Raw genomic sequence first — 22,382 nt, forward strand, 5'->3', positions numbered from 1 at the left:
GCACTAATGTCACTACTGTATTTCAGGTAACCCGTACCCCTAACTCCATAACCCTGATGCCTGGTGAGCACAGAGAACTCCTGCATTTAACTGGGTTTGGCTGCATTTATAACACATGGAAATGTTCAAACGAACCAGGGAGATTCCTCCAGAGGCAATCTCTGCTCTTCATCAACCACAGACAGCTCCCAGCCCTCAACAAGGACGACACCTCCCCTGCCACAAAGTGCTGTCATTACCTCCACATACCTGCCTACTGCCTCTGGAATGCAGTTCCCTATCTCCTGCTCTGCTCTAGCTCTTAGTACTTCTTTTGCATGGCGCTTTGAAAGATGTAATTACCCCGGAGAATAGCTGATGGAAGTCCTTCATTGCAAACTGTAAACGTGCCTCAAAGACTTCTGTCAGCATCCTCTGTCACCACAAAAATGGTTTCAGGAATAGTCCGAAGCCTCAATTTTTAAGTCCTGAGCATATTTAGGTACTAAGTTCTGGATGCTTTTGACAGACAAGCCTAATGCTCAGCAAGGTGTGACAAACACACGTAATGTCACAATGCTTGGAATGGAAAAAGCCTCTAATAAAGGGAATATCTGTAAATACACCTCCCTCCATGTAACACGTAACAGCCAGTCACAAAACCAGTGAGATGGTTTATGTACAAATATTGCTAGGTTATTTGCTGTTATAACTGGTTGCTAATGTAAGAAGCCATTTGGGTATAGAAATATTCATATTAATCAGATTAATTAGTTATCTGGGAATACCAGAGCAATTTCGTATTAAACCCAGGAAGACACAAGCCTCCAAGGACGGGCAAGGAGAAGGTATCTTCTTTGATGACTGAGAAGCATGTAATTTCACCAGGAGAGTATCTGAATAACACACAGATGGTACAGAAAACCAAGGGCTGAGACTGACCTGACAGAGCAACCCTCTGATCAACAGACCAAAACTGAGGGCACAGAGGCTGCGACAGTGACAAACTCAAAGCTCCATTATGAAAGAAATGAAGAAGCCAAACAGTTTGACCAGATACTGCAGAGGACTCACAGACTTCCCACTTCATGCAGGAACACTACATCAGATCAGTGGAGATGGATCCATCCGGACCCTTAGGGTTCACAGGCAAACCGTGGTGGCTCTCAACTGTGTAAGCTGAACCATGGTAACAGTGAACGTGCACGCTCTTCTGAGTAGAAAACACTTGGCACAGCCACATCTCAATTATCAGTGGATGGATGGATTAACCACGAGATGCATGAAGATGCCAGAGCTGGTGCTGCATAGAGCTGCCCATGACTCTCAGCTCAGGAGCAGCTCAAGAGCTTCACCTAACAAACCACACAAGTCCAAGCCACCTGTGGGCACAGACAGTCCCCTGGTCCATGCACCTGAGCATCCCTTAGAGGCCAGTATGAGCCCCAGCACATAGCCAACCCCTGCAGCAGCACAGCCATCACCAAGCAAGGGTCAGCCCATTGACCCAAGCTCCATGGACCACACTGGGTTTCCAGCCTCTAGCCTCTTTGCCTGTGGTGCCAAACTGGTGCACAGGCTGGGTGCATCAACCCTACCCGGCCAGCCCAGGTAATAGGGACGTGGGTCTCATTCAAATCAGCCTGGCATTAAAAAGGCTAACAATGCATTATAAAAGATGTGGATGGGCTGGAGAGGGTCCAGAGAAGGGCCACAAAGATGATCCAAGGACTGAGAAGATGTATGAGGAAAGGCTGAGAGAGCTGGGTTTGTTCAGCCTTGAGAAAAGAAGGCTCAGGGGAGACCTTATCACCATGTTCCAGTATTATAAGGGTAGCTACAAAGAAGACAGTGACCCCCTTTTTACAAAGAGTCACATGGCAAAGATGTGATGATGGGCACAAGTCACTCCTGTGGAGATTCCCACTGGAAACAAGGGGAAAAATTTTCCAATTGGAACAGTCAGCCACTGGAATCATCTCCCCAGGGAAGTGGTGGATTCCCCAACATTGGACACTGTGAAGATTCAGCTGGGCAGGGTGCTGGGATGTGTAGTCTAGATCATGGTTTGCCAAGAAAGGTTGGACCAGATGATCCTTGATGTCCTTTCCAACCTGGGATACCCACTGCTGCCTGCTGGGACAGTGGCAGCATTAGAATGAAGGACTGCAAGCAACCAACAGGGACTTAGGACTGAATATTTTTCCATTGATTTGAATCCAACATTAAGGAATTTTTTTGCAGTTTAGAGCACTAGCAGCATTTCCATTAAACACCAATTCATTTATGCATTTTATTCCTGAAAAAGATGTGCCACAACTAAGTTTCATAAACAAAACCCAACAAACAAAACCCAAACCATTCTATGATCCTATTATTAAACAGCATTTTTAGCCTCTGAGTATTTCTTAACAGGCCTGCCATGAATGCCAGATTTAGTTGGCATAATAACGTTTAATTAAGATTAGTTATCTCTGATAACGTATAAGCTGCTGAAGTTATTGCAGACTCACCAACTCAACACATAAAATGCTTGTGACCTGTACAACAGGACCCACAACTGATTGTAGAAATGGTACGTGGCAGTTTTCATTCACTAAAGAAAGTGCCTGCACCACAGCAGTTAACTGTGAGTAATCCCTAATGGGAGGAGGCAGGGAAGAGGATGTGGATGCCTCTCCCATCCTCCCTGTCTGATGAGGATAGACCATTCCACAAGGCAGGGCAAAACCTCCAGGAAATACATGCAATGGGAGTCACTTGTAAGCCTCAATCAGCTTGATTGACTTGGCTCATTCTCCTTGTCGTTTTAGTGACTCTGGTGATAAAATTACCCAGCTCTGAACACTTCAAAACACCCTTTTCTACACACAGGACACTGTCACGTTTTCCCTCAGCGTTTTCCATTCACTTGCACAAATTATCCATTCTTCTTTTAAATGCTAAAATGAACAATGAAAATATACAAAGGAACCTATATTCTCTCATTGAATAATTAGATACCAGCTTTGAATACACAACCAAAGTCTGACATCCAATACATCCAAGACAAAGCTTCAATCAGCCCAGATAATGCCCATAAAGCCAGCAGTGCTTTACAAAGATATGTCAATGTCAGCACCTTTATTTTCCATGGAGAAAATGGAGCACTGAGATCAGACATGGTCAGATCAAATCATGTCCAAGAATCCAAATCTCTTTATTCCCAGACGAATCAGCATCTCTGATACCTCACACTAACACTCAGCTATGCCCTAACATACACCAACAGGCAGGAAATATTACCCCTCATCCTCTGGAAGCTGCCGTGATTGGTCTCTAAAACAAATGAGTAGGCATTCATTCTTCTTATTTGTAAGCTCTGTGTTAAAATGCTGCTCTTCTAATTAAAATATAACTAAAAATTAAAAAAAAAAAATTAGTAAGATAATTTTCTTAAGGAAAAAACAAATAAATCAAGTTTTCCTTTTTCTTAAGGAAAAAACAAATAAATGGACATTTCAATGCCGATGCTCGTGTCCTTACACCACAACACCTTGGCACTCAGAAGTATTCAGAAATCCAAGCTTTTATCTGATTTGAAAAATGTAAGTATCATTGATCAATAAAAGTTGATGAATGTGGCACAAGACACAGAAACTTGCGTTGGGTCCCCAGCATGAGAGGGACGTGGAGCTGTTGGAGTGAGTCTAGAGGAGGCCATGGAGATGCTGCGAGGGCTGGAGCAGCTCTGCTCTGGAGCCAGGCTGAGAGAGATGGGCTGGGGCAGCCTGGAGAAGAGAAGGCTCCTGAAGGGGAGACCTGAGAGCAGCTCCAGTGCCTGAAGGGGCTGCAGGAAAGCTGGAGAGGGGCTTGGGACAAGGGCCTGTAGGGACAGGCCAAGGGCAATGGCTTTAAGCAGCCAGAGGGGAGACTGAGATGAGCTCTTAGGCAGAAGCTCTTCCCTGTGAGGGTGCTGAGGCGCTGGCACAGGGTGCCCAGAGAAGCTGTGGCTGCCCCATCCCTGGCAGTGTTCAAGGCCAGGTTGGACACAGGGGCTTGGAGCAAGCTGCTCTAGTGGAAGGTGTCCCTGCCCGTGGCAGGGGTTGGAGCTGGAGGAGCTTTAAGGTCCCTTCCAACAAAACCCTTCCATGATTCTATGATCCTTATGAAACAGCTGGGCTGTAACTGAAGAGTGGTCCACACACCCAGTCGGTTCTTTCTGTCCTTTGGTAACATCATCTGCCCTCATAAAAAGACAGCACACGCAGGTTAAAAACCAGACTACAAGACCAAAACCCTTCTCTTCCTATACCAAAGCAGCCCAATAAGCAGCCATAAAACAGCAAACCAAGGCACGCACACCAAGATTCAGAGAAAGCTTTGGGTTGCTTCATCAATAACTCATGCTGATCTCTGACAATCCACCATCCAGCTGCAGCCAGGTAAAACTACTGCAGAAATCCAGAGAGAGCAATTGGGCCTCTGCCACAGCACAGCACGCAGCAATGACCAAAAAGGACCAGCGCAATAGAGGGTGTTGAGAAGCACCACAGCACAAGGAGCTGCTCAACAGAAGAATAAACTTGGAAAGAAAAGAAAGTGGTTTGTCATGAGGGATTATAACAGCCCATAATAAACAGCCCAGTTCATCAAATAAACAAAGCAAAACCCCATCCTGCAAGATGCTTGGGGAATTCTTTGGGAGGAAGTGCAAGCTCTCTGATTTCAGTGCATTCCATCAGTGGTGAGAAGCTCCAGCTCCCATGAGGGAATATTAGAATCATGGAATCATAGACTAGTTAGGGTTGGAAAGGACCTTAAGATCATCCAGTTCCAACCCCCCTGCCATGGGCAGGGACACCTCACACTAAACCAGGTCACCCGAGGCTTTGTTCAACCTGGCCTTGAGCACTGCCAGGGAAGGAGCATTCACAACCTCCCTGGGCAACCCATTCCAGTGCCTCACCACCCTCACAGCAAAGAATTTCTTCCTTATATCCAATCTAAACTTCCCCTGTTTAAGTTTGAACCCGTTACCCCTTGTCCTGTCACTACAGTCCCTAATGAAGAGTCCCTCCCCAGCATCCCTATAGGCCCCCTTCAGATACTGGAAGGCTGCTATGAGGTCTCCCCGCAGCTTCTCTTCTCCAGGCTGAACAGCCCCAACTTCCTCAGCCTGTCTTCACACGGGAGGTGCTTCAGCCCCTGAGCATCCTCGTGGCCCTTCCCTGGACTTGTTCCAACAGTTCCATGTCCTTTTTATGTTGAGGACCCCAGAACTGCACACAATGCTCCAGGTGAGGTCTCACAAGAGCAGAGCAGAGGGGCAGGATCACCTCCTTCGCCCTGCTGGTCACGCTCCTTTGGATGCAGCCCAGGATACGGTTGGTTTCTGGGCTGCGAGCGCACACTGAAGCCGGCTCATGTTCATGAACATCCTGACGCATGGAAGACGAGCACAGCACATGGTTTAACACCCGGAACACAAACAGCAGGGTGCAGGCACTCCTGTGATTCACCAGTGCTCTTAGAGAGACTTCCAAAAGTCACTTCCGAAAAATAAAAGCTCCTTCATGTAACTCCTAAGGCCTTCCCAGCTCCTGTGGCTCAGTAATAAACTGTCAGTGCCTTCTGCTCTGGGTTCAGAAATGACACCTCAGTGCTGCAAGGACTGCATCTTGCAAGGAGTCCCAGTTCAGCACGTTAGGTTCTACAGGAAAAGCCTTTGGACACGGATCTGTGGTTTGAGGAACGTGCACTGCTCCTAAAAGTGGCAGAAGGGTGGAGGCTGGCAACGATAAACCGCGAGCTCCGGTAGAGTCATTTAAAAGCAGCATCTTCTCCCCAGCTCTACCAGATCCCAAATTAGAAGCAGTTCTGGCAGCAATTTGTCTGCTGCTTGTGAAGCAAAAGGGAAGCGACTTGCTAAAACTCAGCTGAAAGGTTTTTGCACCCATCCCAGGTTCAACCACAGCCCTTCATTCACAAAACCACACAAATGTCTCCATTGGGCTGCACGTGGTAAGACTCTCAGAGGAATTACCATAAGCAGCTACTGTTGGCAACTGTCAACAGAGAACCAGTGCTGATCTTATTGTATCTATGGACGTGCTCAGCACGATGAGCAAGATGCACTGGATAGGAGCAGCCACGTCGGCACCATCATTCCAAGTCCTCCAGTTCCATGCTGCACGCTCAACGGTACAACTCGTTGCCATGAAATATTCACATGAAACTCAATCATATGGCATCATTAATATAGAATCATAGAATAGTTAGGGTTGGAAAGGACCTTGAGATCATCTAGTTCCACAGTTTAGCACAGATTTCCAATTGAAACCCACACTACGTGCCCGAGTCTGGGTTTTCAAACCAGTATGGCTGCACAAAACCGCCATGCAGATTCAGGCCCTTCTGTTTCTAACAACACACGAACTTCTCCAGAGCAAGCAGCTATTTCAGCTCTGCAGCACTAATGCTTTCTCTCTGCATAATGCTGATTATCAAACCAGGACAGACAGGCAGAACGTATCCTGATGGGCGCCTAAGGCAGGGAAGTTAACCCAAAACTCAGTACAAGCGAACCTCTGTCACATTATGCAGCCTCAGGATACAGACTCATGACTTAACTAAATATACTTTTCCTCCAGACTATCTCCTACAAACTATAGCTCCATGTTAATCATGCTTCTGAAGAGCATCTCACAGAGCACAGAATTTAATAAGACAACCCAGGAGCTTATGACACCAACCATCACGCAATGCAGTTTGACAGGAAAGGCTCGGAGCCTGCTTCCAGTGAGAATGACCTTTTCCAGGATTTGTATAGATCCTTGCATGTATTTACTACAAAACACAACAGCAACAGGATAATGAGATGCCAGAACTGAAGACAGGGCTGATGACACGACGAGCAACAACTCTAATCCTGCATTAAGAGTTACACATGAAGATGAGCAGGACTGAAGCTTTGAGCATGCACACTTTGATGATGGCAGAATGGAGAAGCCTTAGAAATAGGAAGAAGTGGAATTAAAATAATAGGAGAATGGTTATGGCTGGAAGGGACCTTAAAGATCATCTACTGCCAACCCCACTGCCATAGGCAGGGACACCTTCCACTAAAGCAGGGTGCCCAGAGCAAAAGGAGGTGACACAAGCTAAAACAGTCATCAAAACGACAGCTGGAAAAGGAGCAGCTTGGAGAGGAACACAGCAGAATTCTTGCTGCTGGAAGTAGAAAGACAATTCAGCTGCTGGGAGTAGAAAGGCAATTCAGCCAACTTGTTCCAAGATGAAACCACATGGGAAACAAGTGAGACATGGAAGCTTGCAGGATGGACACCGAATGGGTCCTCAAAGTAGGCAGCTGCTCCTCAGCTATCCACTGCTGCAGGGAAGTGGATTCCATGACCCTGAGTGCTCCATCCAGTCCTACACCGCTAATAGCAGGGGTCCCTCCCTATTGCCTAATACTGGATTATGCAAAAGACCATAGAGAACTGCCAAGTCAGGGCTTCCCATTATCATTCCACACCCCTACAGAGATTGCTGCAATAAAGCATTAGCCCTGGACACACCACTCTCATTAACCCCTCCTCCTTCGCGCTCATTCACCATTAAGGCTGGGCTCACAGCTGACAAAGCCAGCCTTCTGGTGTCCTTGCACTCACACTGAGGGAAACGACAGGAGTTCCAGCCCTCTTTGATCCCCAGTGACTCTGGCAGAGCCAGATCTCCTTCAAGATGAACTTTCAGCCTGCAGCGAAGTCATTCTTCTAAGCCAGGGGTCAGCTGAGTCCTGGAGATCCCTTTTGAGATGGTACTAGCTCTAAGGACACATTTGTGCTGTATAGGAGTGAGCTTTAATGCCTTACACTGGACACAGAGCAGCACATGAGAAAATTCTACAGGACCCTGCTCCAAAATAAAAGAACTCTTCTAAACTCAGGACACTTGCACAGAGCATCAAATTCAGGGCATGCTTCCAGGACTGCCTGACCTAATCAACCCTCTCTGAAGAAAACAGGATGCTGTGATATTTGTTTCCTAAGTCAACTGCTGCAAAAGAAAGTTCTATGACCCAAAGCCACAACCCAAAGCAAAGGAACGCTTCCAGCCTGAAAATGTGTTGGGTGAACTCTTGGAGCGTTTAACACCGCGATTAAGAGGTTTTGAAGGATCCTGGTCAGCCATGCAGGAAAATCTGATTCAGAAAGGGTGATTCTGACAACATGGCCTGCATTTCAGCCACTGCTGAAAGTGGACTGTAAACCTGTAAGTGAGTATGTATTGCTGAGGACCAGCTACATTCACTTGTCACGTTAACATTTAAATACCTCTGAAGAGTAGATGAGCCACTGTGGGCCCACTCTCAAGAGTGACAAAACCACAACAAAACAGTGATGGAGCTTGCAAAGAGCTCTTCATCGAATCATAGACTAGTTAGGGTTGGAAAGGACCTTAAGATCATCCAGTTCCAACCCCCCTGCCATGGGCAGGGACACCTCACACTAAACCATGTCATCCAAGGCCTTGTCCAACCTGGTCTTGAACACTGCCAGGGATGGAGCATTCACAACCTCCCTGGGCAACCCATTCCAGTGCCTCACCACCCTCACAGGAAAGAATTTCCTCCTTATATCCAATCTAAACTTCCCCTGTTTAAGTTTTAACCCATTACCCCTTGTCCTGTCGCTACAGTCCCTAATGAAGAGTCCCTCCCCAGCATCCCTATAGGCCCCCTTCAGATACTGGAAGGCTCCTCTGAGGTCTCCACGGAGCCTTCTCTTCTCCAGGCTTCTCCAGCCATGGAGAGAACCATGCATACACATGGGATCTAATGCAAAGCCCAGGCTCTTCTGGGATAAAACAACCAGCATCTAGCTGAGTGAGTCCCTTGTCCTACAAAGATTCGGCAGGAACACAAATTCCTACCTACACCAACTGATTTGCAAGATAGAGACCTCCAAAATCAGCAGGTTTTGCATGGAATTGCTTTCCTTAGGGCCATTTAAGTCAACAACCTGTCAATGCTGCGACTTCTTTCCAAATGGTGATCAAAATAACCCTGCACCCTTTCTTTGGTTCTCCAGGTTCCAAGAGTTACTTACGGTTGTATGATGAGAGACGCTGCCTCCAATATTGAGGTTCTTGAGAAGCTGGGGAGAGCCTCCATACTGCCCCGAGATCTGCTTCCTGACTTCAGCAGCTACGGTTCTGAAAGGAGACAGAGACAGCGTTATCACTGCAAAAGAATTACAGTGAAGAGGGTGTATTAAATATGCTTTACACTGTTGCTGGAACAGAACCAAATGCTTGGTATGCTGGCTGGTGTAAGTGTCACCAGCCAGTGAGAACAGACCCTGTACATTAAATAACCAGAGAACCACAAAACTCTCACAAGGCTGCACATACACATTCTTCACAGCAATCGTGTTCTCTTTCCTTCTGTGAACTGCTCTTTCATGCACACCTGTGGCAACAAAATGCCTGTGACCCTGAACACACATAAACTGGTTCCCAGCAGGCTCTTTCCAGTTCCGACCAAGCAAAGCTCTCCTCCAGTGCTCTCCACATCCCTCAGCAATTCCAAGCCTGGTCACACATCTGCTCCTGTGCTCCACTCTCTCATCTGAATCCCTGGGTACTTCATTTCTGGGGTTTGCAGTCACAGAGATAAGGACCAGCAGACCCTTTTCCACCCGATATCCAACCCCTTCAACACCCAGCTCAGGGCCAGAAGAGCAATCCCAAGCAGGATGGGTTGAAACGTCCAGGGAATGACACACAGAAAACAACCAACTGGGTCAGAACAAAACCCTATTTCCCCTTCCACATAAGAAAGGCAGCAGTGGGACTGTAGTGACAAGCAGAGGGGACACACAACACACTCGCTAGCAGGGCACAGCCTTATGGTTTCTGCCAGAGAAGAATCTCACCTCTGGGCAGCTTTTCTCTACACGAAGGAAAACCATAGATCAACCTTTCCATGCCTGGAGGGTAAAACTCACACTGCACCCCTCTGGGGTCTTCTCTTTCCCTCAGTAAGTCCCATTGTCACTGGTAAGCCTGAAGACACAGCAGTTGGGTAAACCCACCAAGGGAGTATGTCAGCAAAGGAAGAGCCCAGGGGAGGGAAACACTCATTGTCAAAGACTGCATGAACAAACAGCCATGGGTCAAGCCTTAACACAACCACCCGCCTTGTAACCCAGCAGTGAGCTCCAGCTCAGCAATGGAACTGGGATAACCAAGGATTTGAGTATGGTAGAAATGGTTTTGTTTCAAAAGCAAACAAAAAACCCAGACTCTTTCACCAAAATACCCCATTTTGTTGAAAAGCTGCTGATTATCCCCGGTCTACAGGACCTCACCAACACAAGAGTGAGAAATCCACTCCCAACTGTTATTCACCACTATGTTGTTATGTGTTATAACGTGTTATGGCAGCACTGCAGCCTGCTCTGTCCCCCAGAACTAAGTCCCAGCTCCAAAGAGATGCTAAGCAGTGTGTAAGAGATGCAGAGGCTGCAAGGACACAGGTGATTTTCCTCCTGCTGTGTCAGCAGTCTCTGTGAGAACAGCATCATGACTAACTGACGGCACTCAGGGCAACCTACTGCGTATCAGTGTGGCACATGAGCTGCTCAAATCATGGAACCAGTGAATGGTTTGGGTTGGAAGGGACCTTAAAGCTCATCCAGTTCCAATCCCCTGCCACGGGCAGGGACCCCTTCCACTGGACTACTGCCTGTCCAATAAGGATGGTTAAACTTCCCTGAGCAAAACCTTGGCATCAGGATGGGCTCCTCACTTCAGGACTGCTGTGACAGTGAACACTGGGGGCAAGTGGAGCCAACTGATGTCAATGGAAGCAAAGGGAACTCTAAAAGGGAACTAGCTGGGACAACCGAGCCTACCATGGAGCGCAGATGTTTCCTCAGGCCAGAGAGTGGGAGGAAGAGTAGCCGGAGGAAGCTTTATTTTGTCTTCTACAGAAGTGGACTGCAGAAGGAAAAACAAAACTAAGAGTTCCATGTATTCTGGCTGCAAGAAGTCATTTCCTTCGGGTTTGCCTTTATCCACAGGGGACCATGTCTTCGCTTCCTGCTGAGGACGGACAGCGTTCAGGCTGCCGGAGCACCCTTGGGAAACCCATCTTCCTTGCTCCCCCCATGCGCAGCGTACACTCACACACACACACACACACGTGAGATCAAACCACACAAGCTGCTGGCAGTTATAGGAAGATCTGGGATGGATTAAAACGGCTGCTTGGTATGGAAACCACCACGCATCCGTGGCTCAGGAGATTTAAAAGCTTGGCCCCAGAACACAGGCGATCTCTTACTCAGTTTGGTGTAATGCCCGACGCGAAAGAGCTTATTGTCAGGGATTCAGCCCCTCGCTCGCTTAGGCAATGCCCAGCCATGCTGCTCGGCGCTGCTCCTCTTGTATGAACCCGAGGTGTGCTTTGTGACAGGCTCCACTGGGGCTCTCAGTCCCTTCTGTACGTTGGTCTCAGCTGGGCAGCTCTGCAGTGCCTGGGAGCTGTGCTGTGTTTGGGGCACAGCTCATAAATACACTCTTGACTCCAGCGACAACTGTGCTTTAGCCAGCCTGAAGTGGAAGCAGGCTTGGCTGCAACCACAGGTAGGGGCACTGTCAGTAGCATGGGGCTTGGAGCAAGCTGCTCTAGTGGAAGGTGTCCCTGCCCGTGGCAGTGGGTTGGGACTGGATGAGCTTTATAAGGTCCCTTCCCACACAACCCAGTCTGGGATTCTATGACCCTGTATTCACCAATGTTTTGAAGACCACCTCCCCTCATAGAAAAGCACTATTCTTCTGACATTTAGAAACCATCTTCCAATGTAATCTGATCACCAACTGTATTTTTGGGTAACCTATACCCATTTGGGTTTGTTCCAACATCACCACTTAGGTTCAACAGCTCTCTTCCCACTCCTTCCTACTCACAAGGTGTTCACAAGAATTAGTTGGATCCCCCCCCCCCAACCTTCCTTCTACAAGGCTAAGCAAGGTCAGACCCTGCAACAGGCTTCCTGCTCCCCTGGTCACCCTAATGGCTCTTCTCCACACTTGCTCCAGTTGGCAATCACGCCTTTAGCACCCTGTTTCCTCCTATCATTCACTCCAAATACAGCCAGAGCAGGGCTTTGGAGAACCAAATGTGTATTTTCCTATTGAGAAAAGCACCCCAGCTGACTACTTTTAGGGCTGTTTTCTCACTTTTTCATCACAGAGGTTCACAGTTTCCCCAAAGCTGATAAGACACTTGCCTTCTCCTCCTCCATTTCCAAAAGCTGTTTGTCCATGACAAATGCCATCTATTCTAGTAAGACCATGTTATATTATAAACCTGGAGCACCATTTTTAACTAGAAGCTATGCTTCCTAAACCAACTCCAATTAAAAAGTGGATTGCACCAAACCCAACCAGGGAAGAGAAATAAATCCCACAATAGTCTCCCAATGGAAAAAATAAATCCAGTTGGCAGGACAGAAGAGTCATTACAGCTCCTGATCATTAAAAGGACAAATGAAAAACTGCCACTTTAATAACTGCCTTATATTCAACATGTAACCCGGGATCCTTAGACAAACACTGCAGTTAATTACAGCCCACAGCCTCATGAATGTCTATGTTTAAAGTACATCTTCCTCAGTCGCTTCCTTTCTGACCTTCTTCACTGGTTAATTATTGTGTGCGCACGAGGTTCACACAAAGGAAAAAGACAAAGGAGGAAAAACAAGCCCCTTGGAACTGGCTTCTAAAGCAAAACAGGACCCGTCATTCTCAAAGTACTCCAAGCTGCAAATAACAAACTGAAACCATTTGCATGCACTTCCATGTTTCTTCACTACACACAACAATCACTTCTGTTTCTACGTGGCCTACCCAGTCAAAACCAAAAGGTGATGCCTTTTTAGTTCTCTTTTAGCTTAAGCAGCATCCCGGAGACATCAGGTCTTCATTTTGCCTTCCTGAGGGTCACCAAGGCTTGTCCAGGTGGGTCAGGACACAGTCATCTAGCTCATCTGCTGCAGTGATTGGAGGAAGTCTCTCTTCTCCACAGCCCTCCCCACTCTGACAGAGCAGTGCAAAGGGGTCATTTCTGCCCATCCCTCTCATCACAAAACTGTTACTCCAGCCTGTTCTTCATCTCATGGGTCACGTGCAGTGACTCTACACCCGGAGAGCCTCTGCCTCTTGAGAAAGACAGCCTGGTACAGTGAGGCATCTGTGCCAAGCCATAGCATAGCTGCTTGTTCTCCGTCAGCAGCAGAGAAATCTCTATTTACATGGTTTAGTTTTTAAAGTGAAAGCATCCCGTTTGTTCAGCCAGCTCCCTTGTGTACAGCTCCGCACATGGCTGCAGGTGTCTCTCCTACTATACTCGCTATGCTTGGATGGGGATCTTCAAATCCAAATGGCACTGGCTGGTTGTCTGTCCTGCTGAGCAGTTGAGATGAGCTGTTGGTATGTCCCTGCCTGCTCCCCCTCGGCTCTCCTGCCAGCAGGTCTGCTCCATCCATGGGCTGAGTCACCAGGGATGCATTGCGGTGGATGAGGGAGAGCTCTGGCCCTGCCAGTTCAGCCGTGCCCTGGATGCAGCCTTCCTCCCAAACCAGAGCTCCTGCTTCCTGTGGAGTGAACTCCTTCCCCTCTGAGTGAAATGGGTTTGATTTACAGCGTGACACTGAGGAAATACCCAGCCTGATCCTGACTGCTGCAGGGTAAATGTAGGTTCTTAACTTAACACAGATGAACAACATATTCCCTTTCCCCTTACCATTGATTAAAACCGAAAACACCATATAACACTGCCTGTGGTGCTCTTCTGATCATATTTGATTACTGAGGCTGAAAGCACCACCACTGGGCTGCAGCGAAAGGAGTGAGTCCCAAGACACCTTACTGTGAAAATAACCACAGGATGGGATTCTCCAGGAGAGATCAAAGTCACATCTCACACTAAGAACCCCGACCAAACGAGGAAGCCTTGTAAACAGCAGCAGCTCTGTAGGGATGAACTGTGCTCCCTGCCTTCCCGCTCGCCTTAAGCCGACAGAGATTTTCCTAGGAGAAGTCAGTGCTGCTGCCTCCTGCACGAGGCACCCACATCAGCTGAGCAGGAAAAAGCTGCTCTGAAGCTTATTAAAAACAGCTTCTGTTATCTGTGACAGTGTTTTGACAATGCAAATGGCATCTGGATGTGCGAAGAGAATAAACTGCAGCGAACATCCTGCTGCGACCACATCTGTGGCCTGATCCAGTGCTCAGGAGAAGCCAGTGACAGCTTTGTTATCAGTTTCAATGGGTGCAGGTTTCACACATCCCTGTTTACCCTGAGGCAGGGCAAAGGCGGCTGTCAGTCCCCCTAACACGTAGTTCAGGCAGTGTAAAAGGGCTTTACATGATCAGGAATGTAAATTTATCCTTCCCAAGTCACCTTTTACAGTCCAACAGAAAGGCAGCTTCAGCAGAGATAAGATGCTAGCTCTGAAGGCAGAGAACAGCAGTGTTTTCCCCTCAATTCAAAACCATACAGACAACAAGCTGTGCGCACTCCCAGTATCTGTCCATGCACACTGTGAGGGCCCTGGAAGATGGGGAGTTTCCACATCACCGAACATCTGAGAGCAGGGGCACCCCCTTTAAACAGGGCTCTGCTGAAGACCCCACCAGCCCCGGACAGCAGCACCTTCACACGGTTCCCATCCACATGGAAGCACCTTGGAAAGGTTGAACCCATGGGGGTGAAAATAATTTTCTTCAGATTCCATTGAGAGCTAGGGATGGGAAAACTTACAGCTCTCAGCAAGAGAATGGAGACCAGGGTAACCAAGTCGGAGCAATCCCAGGCACAGCTGCGGGTTGGGCAGAGAAGAGATTCAGAGCAGCCCTGCGGAGAAGGACTTGGGGGTGTTGGTCGATGAGAAAATGAACATGAGCCGGCTTCAGTGTGCGCTTGCAGCCCAGAAACCAACCGTATCCTGGGCTGCATCAAAAGGAGCGTGACCAGCAGGTCCAAGGAGGTGATCCTGCCCCTCTGCTCTGCTCTTGTGAGACCTCACCTGGAGCATTGTGTGCAGTTCTGGTGTCCTCAACATAAAAAGGACATGGAACTGTTAGAACAAGTCCAGAGGAGGCCACGAGGATAAGCAGGGACTGGAGCACCTCCCATATGGAGACAGGCTGAGAGAGTTGGGGCTGTTCAGCCTGGAGAAGAGAAGCTGCGTGGAGACCTCATAGCAGCCTTCCAGTGTCTGAAGGGGGCCTATAGGGATGCTGGAGAGGGACTCTTCATTAGGGACTGTAGTGACAGGACAAGGGGTAACGGGTTAAAACTGAAACAGGGGAAGTTTAGATTGGATATAAGGAGGAAATTCTTTCCTGTGAGGGTGGTGAGGCACTGGGGGGTTGTGAATGCTCCATCCCTGGCAGTGCTCAAGGCCAGGTTGGACAGAGCCTTGGTGATGTGGTTTAGTGTGAGGTGACCCTGCCCATGGCAGGGGACTTGGAACTGGATGATCTTAAGGTCCTTTCCAACCCTATTCTATGATTCTATGATTCTAAGTCACACTCTGGGCCTCGTGTGAGGCTGAAATACATCACACAACAGAGGGTAAGGTGGGTACATTATTCCAAGTCAGAAGGATCCCCTTTAACTGTGGGAGAAGTGAAGGAAGAAAAAAATTCTTTCCAAGGAAAAACACTTTCAAAATGGTGATGTTCTGACCAAAGCAGCAGCTCTGGAATAACCCAGTGTCAGGCTGGTCCACAAGCACTGACAAGGCACTGAGACAGCGGCTCAGCCAAAGGCTACAGGAGTTTGCCTGAGCTGGGAATGCTGCATGATGCCTAAAGGGTGATTTATTTCTTTTTCTGAATTTGAACTCCAAGAAACCTGCACAGCTTTTCCCCCGCTGCCCCTGGAAAGGCTGGAAAGACACTGGAGTGCTGCAGTACAACATGCTTCCATTATTGGGGCACTCAGGAAGTCAAAACCAACCTTTTGGTGGTTCGTCTTCTACATCTCATTTCTCTGCCAAGCAGCCTCATACCCAGAAAATGGGATAATGCAAGTGGGAATGCAAAGTACACACAGGTGAAGGGGTGAGTACTTGGTGGGGACAGCACAGGATAACCCCAGAGGGTCTGGACACAGCACTGGCTTGGTCAGTGCTAACACCCAGCCCTGCTGAGAGCAAACAGGCAGCTTAGCTGGTTCCTCAGGAACAACCTATTGACTGCTTGGGTTTTAGTGACACATCTCAGAGACTGAGCTTTATGTCTGCTGGCATGGACCCTGCCTCCCACTAACTCTCCTCTAGTCCCCCAAACACCATGCTGAGCTGATCGGGGGTATTAAACAGAAGTACCTTTGTTCTTAGACTGAGACGGAAACCGTGCCCATGCAGCTACACAAGCACCACACGCAGAAGGGCATGTTCCGATGTAGCTTAATACAAAATTTGTTACCAATATATTTCCAATTAAAAATTAACAATTTCAGGTCTTTTTAACCCAGTATCATAGGGTTTTCCCCAGTAACTTAGGGCTTTCTTCTGCACTCAAGAGGAATTAGTAAGTACACGTGACAGCCAAAGTCCAGGAGAAAAATCTGTTCCAGTTTAAAGCCTTCCAACAAAAGGGCAGCAGGACCCAGTCAGAGATCTATCTTGTCACTTACACAGACATTCTGAAACTGCTCTAGCACTCCCTGGTAGCTGCCATCCCCAATATTCAAAGACTCCAGTAGTAATAAACAGGCACCGCATGGCACTGGAGCTCTGTGCGTATCCTTGAGGTGCACCACACTGGTTGAAGACAGCCCAGGGAGTAAACCATGGCTGTGAAGAGCACATCTGTGGTCTATCCAAGACACAGAACAGCTGATTTCACATTTCTTTTCCTACCACTGCTGTAATAATCAGCTTAGGAGCTCGCATCTGTTTGGTACATAGGTCTTGAAGTAATTAACCTCTGCGGATCTGAATTGCATCCCATTTGGATTGCAAGCTATCAGGCAAACCAAGAGCAGCATGGCTGTTTCCTGTGAATAAGACAAATGCTATGTCTACCTCGATGAGTAAGCCAAACGGGAGGGCAGAGTGTGAAAATGGGATGGATCTATTCTTCTTTAAACAATGGAACCGGGGAGGGCTTCCAGCAGCCACCAAAACAGCCCTCAGGACTTCCGTATGCTGCCTGCTTGAATCTCTCCTCCTCTCAAACAGTAACACAGCAGCTTCTTCGGTGTCAGCATGAGAAGGGCCACGGCTCAGCCTGGGCACCTCCGGCTACAGTATCTCTTCTGTCCGCAAGTTTTTGCCTTCACATGCACTGGATGTGCAGCCAACGAACCAGGAACTTGAGATTCCCCATAAGACAATGCTAGAATACAGGAAATCCCAAAGAGGAATACAGCAGCATATATAAAATGAGTGTATTTATAAGATAACCATAAAAAAGAGCTGGAGTTGCAACAGCTCTGTCCTAGGAGGAGCAAACCTCACTGCAGGGCACCCATGTCCTGCTGCAGGCACAGCCTGCACAAACAGCAAGCCCCACAGTCGAACAGGACATGTCAAAAAGCCCACCTCTACCTGCACACACGTCCTGCTGCCGCTTGCTTGGCTTGAACACGCATCAAACGGATTAGATCCAAAGGTGCACAGCTGTTGTGGCTGGCAAAGAACCTTAAAGCTCCTCCAGTTCCAACCCCTGCCACGGGCAGGGACACCTTCCACTAGAGCAGCTTGCTCCAAGCCCCTGTGTCCATCCTGGCCTTGAGCACTGCCAGGGATGGGGCAGCCACAGCTTCTCTGGGCACCCTGTGCCAGCGCCTCAGCACCCTCACAGGGAAGAGCTTCTGCTTAATGTGTAATGTACTGATTAGAACCTACTGCACCGAGCTAGTGCCCAGCATGGGCAGAAGCATGGTGTGCACCCGCAGTGGTCACCCCAAGGCCATTCTGTTCAGCTCCAAGGCTGCAGAACTCTTAGGCTCTCACTTCTAGTACTTGCCTCTCATGTGATGATTTCTATGACTACAACCGAGATCCAGGAAAAACGGTCTGGCAGCAAATCCATCTCTCTCCAACCCCGAGGCTTTGATCTGCCACATTAACCCCTGGCTGGTGCACATCAAGGCTGGCAGAAAACCACAAGAGAGGAGCGATGTTTTCAGCCCTGTCTTCAGATGGCGAGTGAGGCGGGATTGATGCTGTTCCTTCTGCCTCCTACCCAGCCTTTTCCTTTGACCTCCTTTTATTCTGCCTGTGACCCTTCTCCACCACAGCTCCTGTACCTGCAACAGTTTGTAGCTACAGTTTTCTCATTCAATGGCATGAAAATGATACTTCTTCCACTGCTGCCCACAGCCTTCTGAATAGCACCAGCAAAACCAACGGCTCCCCCTTTCATTCCGCTGCTAATCACGGCAAGGAGAGAGGCACCATGGGCACCAAGGAGTAGCTGGCCAGAGCTGCAAACCTGGAACCACACACACCTAGCCTGGCATATAGATCTGCAGAAACCTGGGATTAGAAGGCAATTCCTATCAATATCCCTATTTAAGACAAACAAACACACAACTTTATGGAACACAAGGAGCCTCGAACAGCTCTGCCCGTCCAAGGAGCGGTGCCAACACGAACCGGCCGCTGCTCACACACAAAAGGCAGGGAACCGTCTTCTCCATTTTGCGGGCGCAGGGAAGCGGGCGGGCAGGCTCGGAGCTGCGGGGCTCCGGCCTCCCGGCCCCGGCGCTCCCGGCCGCGGGTAGCGAACTCGGGGCTCCGGCACCCTCGCAGTGGCAGGAAAACACCGTCCGCGCCGCCGAGAGCGCCGGGCCGCCCATTGTGCGGCGAGAGGGGCTGCACAATGGCCCGGCCGGCCTTTGTTCGCAGCGAGCTCCATTAAACGGCTCTTTTCCTCCTCTTCTCTCCCTCCCCGGTCCCCGGGGAAGAGGCGGGCACGGCGCGCACACACGGCCGCAGCCCCCACCCCTTTGTTGCGGGCCGACGGACGGGGGGGACCCGCAGCCCCGGCCTCGGGGGAACCCTGCCCGGCGGCCCGGCTTGGGGGGGCTGCTCACGGCAGGCCCAGAGCCACAACACGGCCCGGCCCCGGCCCACCGCCCTGTCAGCAGCCGCGGGCCGCGCCGGGCCCGTTCGCCCCTCAGGGGCGCGGTATCGTTGGGGCTCCCGGCTCCCCGCCGGCCCCTCCGCAGCCCCGGTTCCGCACCCCCCGGCCCGCGGTACCTGCTGATCTTCTGGGCGAAGGCGCGGCGCTCGGCCATGGCCGCGCTGCGGAGCTCGGCGCGGCCGCTCCTGGGCGCTGGCGGAGCCGGGGAGCCGCGAACGGGAGCCGTAATGCTCCGCGGAGGCGCGCACCCGCGCGGCGCGGCCGGCCCAGCTTCCCCCCCACGGCGCCCGCCCGCCTCCTCCCGCTGGCCGGGCAGGGGCCGCTCCTCGCAGACATACGGCGGGGCGGGCGGGCGGCCCCGTTCCGCTGCCCACCCACCGGTGCCGGGCGCTGGGACCCGACCCGCTCCCGGCCTGGGGCAGGCTTCACCCAGCGCGTCCGGTCGGTGCCGTGGTGCGGGCGGAGCGCGCCTTGGGCTCGGCTCGCTCCGTTCCCATGTGCAAACGGAGCGGGCTGGGGGTATCGCTTGTATCAGCGCAGGTCCGCTCGTGGTTAGGGAAAATGGCTCGTCACCAGGGTCACACCAACCGGCCCTCACCCGCGGCCGGAGGAGCTCAGCGGGGGGCAGTGGGCGGCTGTGGTCTCTGCTCAGGACTGCTGCCAGGGACCCACATGGGCTCACCCCTAAAACAGTGCCAGGGTCTCACACGCTTACCCCAAAAACTCTGCCAGGGTCTCCTGTGCTCACCCCTAAAACACTGCCAGGGTCTTGTGCATGCTCACCCCTAAAACACTGCCAGGCTCTTGTGCATGCTCACCCCTAAACCACTGCCAGGGTCTCCTGTGCTCACCCCTAAACCACTGCCAGGGTCTTGTGCATGCACACCCCTAAAACAGTGCCAGGGTCTCATGTGCTCACCCCTAAACCACTGCCAGGGTCTTGTGCATACTCACCCCTAAAACAGTGTCAGGGTCTCATGTGCTCACCCCTAAACCACTGCCAGGGTCTCCTGTGCTCACCCCTAAACCACTGCCAGGGTCTTGTGCATGCACACCCCTAAATCACTGCCAGGGTCTCATGCTCACCCCCAAAACCACTGCCAGGGTCTCACGTGCTCACCCCCAGCAGGGTCACAGTTCTGCAGGGCACTGCTGGCTCCTGTGGCCACCCACATACCCACCCAGCACGGCTGAGGGACACGCTTCTGCACACTGTAGGTGCTCACAGGGCCAAGACCAGGCTCTGGGTCTGCTGTACCCTAGATGGTACCATTTTTTTCCTTCAGAAAGGCTAAAAACCATCCTAACAGTGATTCGGAACATAGCCAGAATAGCGAAATTACCATTTCTTCATCCAAACAAGTCATTGCCACCAGTCTCTCCATAAACATGTTGTATTCCAGGTCATCCTAACGGGAAGAAGAGGGCAGGGAGTTAAAAAGGAACTATTTTGGGACTTCAGAAATAAATCTTGAGCCTGGGACACATTCTAGCAGATAATTTAAAGTCGATGTTACATGACATATGCTGTGCATTAATCTAAAGCAGAGAACTATTAATAGTAACCCAGAAGTGTCCAAAAGTAGCGCGTGTTAATTCATCCGATTCCATCTGTTTGCATTGTGCGAATGTTTCTAGCACACTGCGGCTGCAATCTGAGTACACCAGTTTTTCCACTCGCAGAAGCCGTCGATTTCCAGCTGCACGGAATTATCCTGCTCTTCTGTTTGTGTATGTTTACACAGGGGCCCCAAAATCTGCAAATATATATGTTTGTGAGCGATCCCATTGGAGTTAATCAGACTCTGTGCATACAGAAAGCGAATCCCATGTGGGTAAGATTATGGCCCACTACAGAAATGTGCTGTCAGGCGTTACACAGATGCACGCACGTGCACACAGATGGAGATACTGCAAAGCAAAGACCTATTGTACAGCACTGTGAAAGGACTGCTCTTCTGCATGGGAAGGGGAGAAAATACCCCACAAACCTCTGCCAAGACAAAGACTCCTGCTCTTGAGTTGCTGCCTGCATATAGAATTGCACACAGGATAAGTTCATCACACAGAGTGGACAAGATAAGCTATTTACCTGCTCACATCCACATAAACTGTGGCTGCCCCATCCCTGGCAGTGTTCAAGGCCAGGTTGGACACAGGGGCTTGGAGCAAGCTGCTCTAGTGGAAGGTGTCCCTGCCCATGGACAGGGAGCTGGATGAGCTTTAAGGTCCCTTCCAACCCAAACCATTCTGTGATTTAATGCATTGTGTGTGTGCTTACAAGAACAGACGTAAGCATGAAGAACCACCACAAATATTTCCCCTTTGCATCCCACATGGAATTTCCTTTCTGAAACAGCATCAATCCAAGATGCAGGAGGGCTAACGTAGTCCTACCTTAAGGGAAAATGGCATTGCCTAACTCTGATACTGAAACTGGGAATCCTGCATTTCTGAAAAGGGAAATTCTTATCAATGCCAGAAGGTGCAAAGAGCAGCCTGGCCCTGAAGCCCCGACACATAGAGCACAGCATATCTAAGTTCAGTCAAGAGACCTCTTGGATTTTAGATTGCATTTTCCCCTCTGGTCAGTTACCACAGACAGAAGAACTTAATGAAGTTGTTGGACACATAAAAGCAGCTCAGTATCATCCCCAAATCGACATATTTAACAGCTTATTTAACAGCCTTCTACCACTGATTTGTTAGTGTGGGCTGTCTGAAGACCCAGGGTACACTTCAAAATGCAGTCATGACATGGGAAACTGTAGGTCTGTGTCTGATGAGCAGCAATGGCTGAGCTTGAAACAGCCCCCACCACCCATAGTGCTCCCTCCCTCTGCCCCAGCACCTGAGCTGTGTGTTAGCTGTTTCCTACAGCTCCAACATCCACAACACAAGGGTTTGAGGTAACTAGTTCTGAGCTTTGATGTCACCTTTGCTCATCTGTCAGTGCCCTGCTCTTCAAGGGTTTGTTCTGCAGCTCAGAGCTTGGCCAGATGAGCTCTGGCAGACTTGGCTGCCCACCTACCTCCATGCTGCAGGCAACCGGATGAGACGTGCCTGCACCTCAGCTGTGCCTGACAGATGTGTTCTGACATCTGCAGCTGCCAGGAAGGAAAGTCTGCGTGTAGATACCAGGGCTTGAAACTGCTGTCTGAGGTGGGGACGCTCATCCCGCGCTGCCACCCCTGCCAGAGAGGCCACAGCCTCGCTGACAGAGCAGGACAGTAACTGGGAGC

At 49.9% G+C, this 22,382-nt stretch overlaps 1 protein-coding gene across 15 annotated transcripts in view; it reads right to left on the reverse strand.

Moving 5' to 3' along the window:
* DOCK7 (dedicator of cytokinesis 7) overlaps positions 1–19,489 on the reverse strand; it is a 109,888-nt gene extending 90,399 nt beyond the window's left edge. For 13 of the 15 annotated variants that reach the window (XM_057409335.1, XM_057409334.1, XM_057409332.1 and 10 more), the window contains exons 1-2: positions 19,257–19,489; positions 9,075–9,180 (exon numbers count right to left, since the gene is read on the reverse strand). In XM_057409335.1, the coding sequence (XP_057265318.1) occupies positions 9,075–9,180; positions 19,257–19,294 (144 nt within the window). In that variant the 5' untranslated portion in view covers positions 19,295–19,489. The remainder of the gene's footprint in view (positions 1–9,074; positions 9,181–19,256) is intronic. The other 2 variants (XM_057409331.1, XM_057409330.1) reach the window with 1 other exon arrangement.
* Positions 19,490–22,382: the final 2,893 nt, after the last annotated feature.

Source organism: Pezoporus wallicus, unplaced genomic scaffold (assembly GCF_028554395.1).
Source record: "Pezoporus wallicus isolate ANWC-B61680 ecotype Strahan unplaced genomic scaffold, APGP_CSIRO_Pwel_v1 contig_8108, whole genome shotgun sequence".
In the NCBI taxonomy this organism is placed as follows: Eukaryota; Metazoa; Chordata; class Aves; order Psittaciformes; family Psittacidae; genus Pezoporus; species Pezoporus wallicus.